Source organism: Anastrepha obliqua, chromosome 2 (genome assembly GCF_027943255.1).
Source record: "Anastrepha obliqua isolate idAnaObli1 chromosome 2, idAnaObli1_1.0, whole genome shotgun sequence".
Taxonomy (NCBI): Eukaryota; Metazoa; Arthropoda; class Insecta; order Diptera; family Tephritidae; genus Anastrepha; species Anastrepha obliqua.
In genome coordinates, this window is record NC_072893.1 from 123,522,257 (window position 1) to 123,528,950 (window position 6,694).

A 6,694-nucleotide genomic window follows, 5' to 3' on the forward strand; every position below is an offset into this window, starting at 1 on the left:
GACACTACGTATGTTTGTGAGTGGCTCTAGCAGAAGTTTACTATTTTATACATTCACATCCATTAAGAGTCGGCCGGCATTAGTTGCTGTTCTCAGACTCTCACAAGCAATTTGAAATCATCACAACGACAGACAGCACAGTGGTGGACACAAGAATGCGCTCTGATTTAATCATAAATCAATTTCGATAATTGCAACTTGCGAAATGCTCTACTACCTAAGACTCGCAACAATTTTAAAATTTAGATTTTTTTCTGAAAATTAAGCTACATTAAAGGAAAATACAGCGCATACAGTGGGTTTCATAAGTAAAACACAGAAAAAAAATTAAAAATTCTTCAAAATTTGTTCGGTTAAGAGTGATGTTGCGAACAAAAGACATCGATAAATATGGATGTGTGGTTATGAACGATGAAACATATGTCAAAGCACACTTTAAGCAGATTCAGGAAGCTGAGTTTTATACTGCAATGAAGGTCCCAGGTGCCTTTAGGTTAAAAATGTTAGACAAGTTCCCTAAAATATATTTGGTTTGGCAAACCATCTACTTGTGTGGTAGAAAACGTTAATTACCACGGGTACTATAAATCAGGAAACTTATATGAAGGAGTGTTCGCAAAATGTTTGCTCCTATTCATAAAAAACAACATACAGACTCAATTTTGTTCTGAACTTATTTAGCATCGAATCATTATAGCCGTCTTGCCATGAACTGGTGGGAAAACCACGAGATAAATATTGCTCAAAAGGACAATAGCCCACCAAACTGTCTACAATTGCGACCCATTGATAAATATTGGGAAATTGTTGAAAGAAAATTGCTAAAAACAAAACAAGAAATTAAAAATCTGCTGCTCATTATAAAATGAATTGGCAGAGAGCGTAACAAAAACGATTGTCCATCGCCTAATGAGAGGAGCCAAATCTAAATTACACCATTTTGTTTATCACAAAGAGATTTTATATATGAGTTTGTAGTTTAACATAGAATGCTTAATAAAAAAGAAAATGAAATAAAATTGTTTGATAATTTAAATAAATTTTATGTTATAATGATTTTCGCCCAACCCATATGTTTCAGGAATTCTTTATTTTCATAAGGAATTGTTAAAATGAAATAAGTCGATGACGCATTCGCACTATCATATGATACTGTGTAGCTCCAACTTCATGTCTGCTGTGCAACATAGTTCGTCCTTGTCCTTTTCTTTCCTACTTTCTTTTCTCGTGATATTCCAACGTGCAAAACATTGTTGCTGGTCTAGTGCCACCATCTTTCATGAATGCGCCTTAGTGTGTAACTGAAATCTCAGTATTTGACAGCATTCTCGCTCACAAAGAGAAAGAGAAAATATCGCTAAGAAGAACTAAAGAACTTGGATTCCAATTAACTTGTTTGTTGTAAAAAAAATATATATATATTAAAAAAAAAATGTGGAAAGAGTAATTGTTTCGATTTTTTCGAAAAAAATTAAAAGGGAACATATCGTAATTTAATCGAAAGATAATTGAAAATACTTTTACTGCTTTTTGTTTTTTTTTGTTGTTTTTTTTTTTTTGTATTTGTAACTAGTTAATACAAGTAACTAGCGAAAAATTTGTTTCGGGTTTTGCCATGATGGAAAGAATAATGAGGTGGCGCCTGTCGTGGTCCCGTTACTTTGCGCTCAGCGAATTTGACAACTAGTTACGTGATTTTAGCTCCAGTATGGCCAGATTACCACTTTCGTAACTTGATTTATCATTTTTCTTTTGTTATTTTTATTATTTTGTGTCTCGGAGTTTTAGTTCTTTCTTCATGACATTTTTCTAGTTGTTCTAATTAAAATGTCATGTTTATAATTTTGTAAAATATACATTTTTTAATAATTATTTAAATAATTCACTCAGTTTTATTCAGCTTTACTTTTTTTTAACATCTGGTGGCATTGCCCGCGAGTCAGGTGTTGTTGGTGTTCTTCTGTTTTCGGCAGTCAAATCTCTCTCGCTACTACAGTGTTGCCCAGCTTTGGATATAAAAACGCATTAAAATGCCCATTCAAAGAAAATAACCCAACAAATTTTTATTGAATCACTTAAAGAACTTTGTATGCGTGCCAAATTGTCTTTAAAATGCGCGTTTTTTTAAATAAATGTGTCATGCTTATGTACAATTTAATCTATGAGGTTTTTTTTAAGCGAGACTCTTTTGTTAAGGGAACGACTTGTTTGCTATATTTGAAGTTATGTAACTAGTTAAGGTACTCTTTTTGTAAAAATGTCAGTATGGTTTCTTTAGTATTTTCTGATATTTTGTTGCTTATTTTTACAATGAATACAACTCTTAATGTCCTATGTCTCACTAAGGATTGATGACCGGAAGAAACGATTACACCTCTATGGTTTTAATTCGCATACAATAAATTCAAAGGCTTTTTAAAATGTGTAAAAAGGTTTTCAATCTTAAGAAGAGTTGAGAGAGGGGCATTTAATATTTTTGCATAACTTTAAATGGAGCCAAAAATTAAATTTGCACTTTCAAATTATCAAATTGTATAAGAGTAAAAAAAATTTCATGTACTAAAATCTTCTCAGAGTGGCCTTTTTTAAACTTCTTTTGTATAATAATACAGTTTTTTTTAACCTAAAGTTTCGGTAGCTTTAAATTAAACGCAAAAAGAAACAAACACGAAACTTCAAAATTTTCGCATTTTCGGTATAAAAAAGGACTAAATTTATTGCGAAGAGCAAATGGTTGGCAATACTGCAGAACTCAGCAAATGTGACGTCACGTACGCTCTGATGGGCGCAATCTTGTTTCTATCATTCTTGGGGTTTTGCGTTATACAAATGAGTTTAGATGCTCTGCACACTCCTTGCAGAGTAGTTGGCTGCTGCGTTAGGTGATGCAGCTTGTTGCTCTACAGTTTCTCTTTTCCCTCATTCCGATCGGTGAGAGAGAGTCTCTTCATTTGCGAACATACTTTTACTGCAATGATAGTTATATTGTGTCAATAAGGCAAATTAAAAAATTGAATTTTTCGTATTTTTTCATAAAAATTTTATTTTCTCCAAAACCCACACACACGTTGTAATCAGCCTAAAAAGTTCTGTCGAACCTAATTTGTTGTTGCTTTTAAGAAACGGTACTTTTCCCTTACCTTTTCCAAATTTCCCTGTCTACAGAAGCCAGAAACGGTGCCAGAGCAATCAATACTTATGTATGTACTCGTATATAAAAAAAAAATAAAAAAAGAACATCAGAGTGCATACACAAACTGTAATTTTTCTTGCCTGCGCTCAGCTCTGTTAACTCGCCGCTCTCAATTGCATCTGTTGTTGGTTGGGTTGAGTTGAGTTGTTTATGTGGAATTTAACTCGCAATTTTTGGAGGTTTCAAGCAATTAGCGTGACTTTTCGTAGCCTTTTTTAGATTCGTAGTGGAGGCTTCTCGGTAGGTATCTCTATTTGTTCTGTAATGAGTTTCATGACCTATTTGATGGCTTGGAAACTTTATTTATTTGATAGAAGTAGTTAATTTAAGTATTGCAATCAAGGTTTAGTTTTTAACTTAAACATATTTTTACTTATTATTTGATACATATATGCGTTTTAAGAAAATAATACCAATAATCTTTTAGTTTTTTAATTACATAAAAATTAATATAAATTAAAAATAAAATAAATTAGTATTAGATTAGTAGTCTCTTCATCATCATCTGGATTTAGAAGAGAGAACTTTAATTGCTTATTTATACTTAAATAAATATTTTTAACCAAATAACGTATAGAATTATACATATATGAAATTACTACTCAGTATACGTTTACACATGCCTATATATAGTGGCAGAAATTCAGTAATTTGAGATTCAAAAAAAAAAGTCATAATTTCTTTGCCATTACTCAAGGCACATTGAACATGTGGTAGTAGTAAAGCAAACACTGCAAGAGAAATATATACATATATTTTGTGTTTGCTTTTGGTAGCTACAAAGAAAAAATGGCATTTTTAAGTAGTTTAAAACAAATTTGACAATTTAGGGAACATATAAATACAACCAAAGAATCAAATCAGCTGCAGCTGGTAATAGCAGTATACCTGCCAGTGCTTTGCTTTTTTCCTATATTGGCCCAAAAGAATTTAATGCTGCTCATGATTTTTTAATACCATTCAATAAGCGTAATATGCACGGCATTTATTGCATATTTTTAGGCACATTATAACTTTGTTAGGTTTACTGTCAAAATAATTTGAGACAACATCCTATGCAATCCCACGAAGCAGCCCGGCGAAAAATCAGCACTTTGATAAATGCTGGTACAAAAGCAATAATATTTTATGCACCTCACTCCAAAGTTACTGAATGGAGTCAGTATGAATTCTTCAATTTCTGTTTTCTGCTTGGGGAAATAATTTATGGAATTTTGGCAATTTATTTAAGTTTAGCAGTTTTTGTGTTGAGCGCAAACCAGTGAATGTTAACAACAAAATATCACTTAAAGTACAATGTTATTCTATGTTTGCATGTGTATCAGTTTTGAATTATTCAGAATTTCAGTGTTGCCTTGAAGCCTTGCCTTAAAAAAGTGCTTAGTCGAAATAGTATATAATTTTTGGTGAATAGTTTGATTAATTTTCAAATGACATGTTTTACTAAAAAACGTGATAAGTCAAAATATATAGTTTTTTTAAATAACCGAACTCATTTTAAAATTGCATGTTTTACGCAAAAAAGTGCTAACTCGAAATATAACGTTTTAGCAAAAAGTTTAATTCCCTTTCAAATTTCATGTTTTACGAAAAAAAACTGCTAAGTCGATGTATACCATATACATAATTTTTTAAAATAGCCGAATTCACTTTAAATTTCATGTTTAACGAAAAAAAGTGCTAAGTCGATATATATAATTTTTCAAAATAGCCGAATTCACTTTCAAATTTCATGTTTTACGAAAAAAAGTGCTAAATCGATATATATAATTTTTTGAAATAGCAGAATTCATTTTCAAATTTCGTGTTTTACTAAAAAAGTACTATGTCCAAATATATAGTTTTGCCAAAAAGTTTAATTCCTTTTCAAATTTCATGTTTTTCGAAAAAGAGTGCTAAGTCGATATATATAATATAATTTGTTGAAATAGCAGAACTAATTAAAAAATTTCATGCTTTGCTAAAAAAGTGATAAGTTGGAACATAGAGTTTTGTCAAGAACTTTAATTCCTTTTCAAATTTCATGTTTTACTGAAAAAAGTGCTAAGTTGAAATATTTCGTTTTGGCAAATTCGTACTTAAATTCATTTGCTTTGCGTTTTATTCAACTCTGCTTCGCCATCACTCCATTTTCACCACTTCCACTTTTATTAAAAATTTTCTTTCCTTCAAACCCTTCAACTGCATCACTCGCATTCTAATAAATTCAAGGCCTTCCGCGCATATACAGCGGTCGCAACGCCTCATTGGGTCCCGGTATATATTCATTCATATTGAGTGTCATTGTAGCGGGGAAGTTTTTCCCTTTCGCCTCACGATTTATACGATAGCTGCTACGGTATGGCTGTATGGCGTTCGCATACGTTTGGAGTCCATATGGCAGCGCTGCATTCGACACATCTATCAATGCTGCCGTAGCTGCTGGATGTTGTTGCTGCTGCAGCTGCTGCTGCTGCTGCTGTTGATGTATAGCATCGCCATTGATCGACTCGGATGTTAGTATGACAGGCGTCCGTACTGCATTATGCAATGGCCCACCATTGATAGCTGCAGCCAATGGCGGATGTAGTGCATGGGAGTTGGGCTGTGACGCCGACGTTGCTGCATTTCCATTCAAGTATGGACTTATCGGCACAATAAGTGGACGCGTCGGTATGAGTTGTAGATAATGCACGCCGTTATCGGGCATTGCTTGTGGCAGGTATTGCATTAAGACGGGCGTGGGCTGTGGCAGATTACTGCTGGCAATGCTATTCACATTGGGTGCAACTGCTGTTAGCGCGGCGGCATTCGGCATTAAATTGGCACCATTAACCGTTTGTATTGGCGTAAAATTATGCTCTAAATCGGGTAATTTATAGGATGGCTTAAAGTTATTTGTGTTGGTGGCGCTTGCGGTGGCAGCGGTGTGAGTTTGTTCTGCACCATTGTTTGGGATCTGTGCCGCAAAGTGGCCATAGTTGGTCGCATAGGCATTGAGCGAATTCAATTGGGCATTCTGTATACTCGGCTTGATCATCAACGAAGCGGATGAGGATGTGCCGCCAATATTTTTACCAGATTTGTTAACTATTTCGGGCACAGAAATGGGGTTAGCATTCGACAAAGTGCTGGCGAACAATAGGAAAAGTGATAACTGAAGGGTGCGGCGAGTGTTGTGTAGTGCCCCTTTTAATTTGTAGAGCATTGCTGGGTTTACGGCAGCCGCGAAAAGATTCATCTAAATTGGAAAGAGAACAAAAGTACCGAAAATTTATCAGTGAGCAAATAAATGTTTTTGTTTTAGAGACTATCAAAATTAAAAAAAAAAATAATCATAATCTTATCTGAGCGTTACGGGACGCTTGAGAGAAAGAGGTCATCGAAAATAAAACATAGAAAAAAATCAAAGGCGTTTTATCTCACAACGCACTCATTTTGAAAGAGTTTCACGCAATGAATTGAACAAATACCATCGAACAACCACCATTTTCACCTGTAGTGGAATTCACAAACACATTT

The 6,694-nt window shown here is 33.8% G+C and overlaps 1 protein-coding gene across 1 annotated transcript; it reads right to left on the reverse strand.

Annotated features, from left to right (window-relative positions):
* Nucleotides 1-5,399: 5,399 nt before the first annotated feature.
* Nucleotides 5,400-6,413, reverse strand: LOC129238396 (uncharacterized). The gene has a single exon (XM_054873420.1). The coding sequence runs from the start codon at nt 6,411-6,413 to the stop codon at nt 5,400-5,402; it is 1,014 nt and encodes a 337-aa protein (XP_054729395.1).
* Nucleotides 6,414-6,694: the final 281 nt, after the last annotated feature.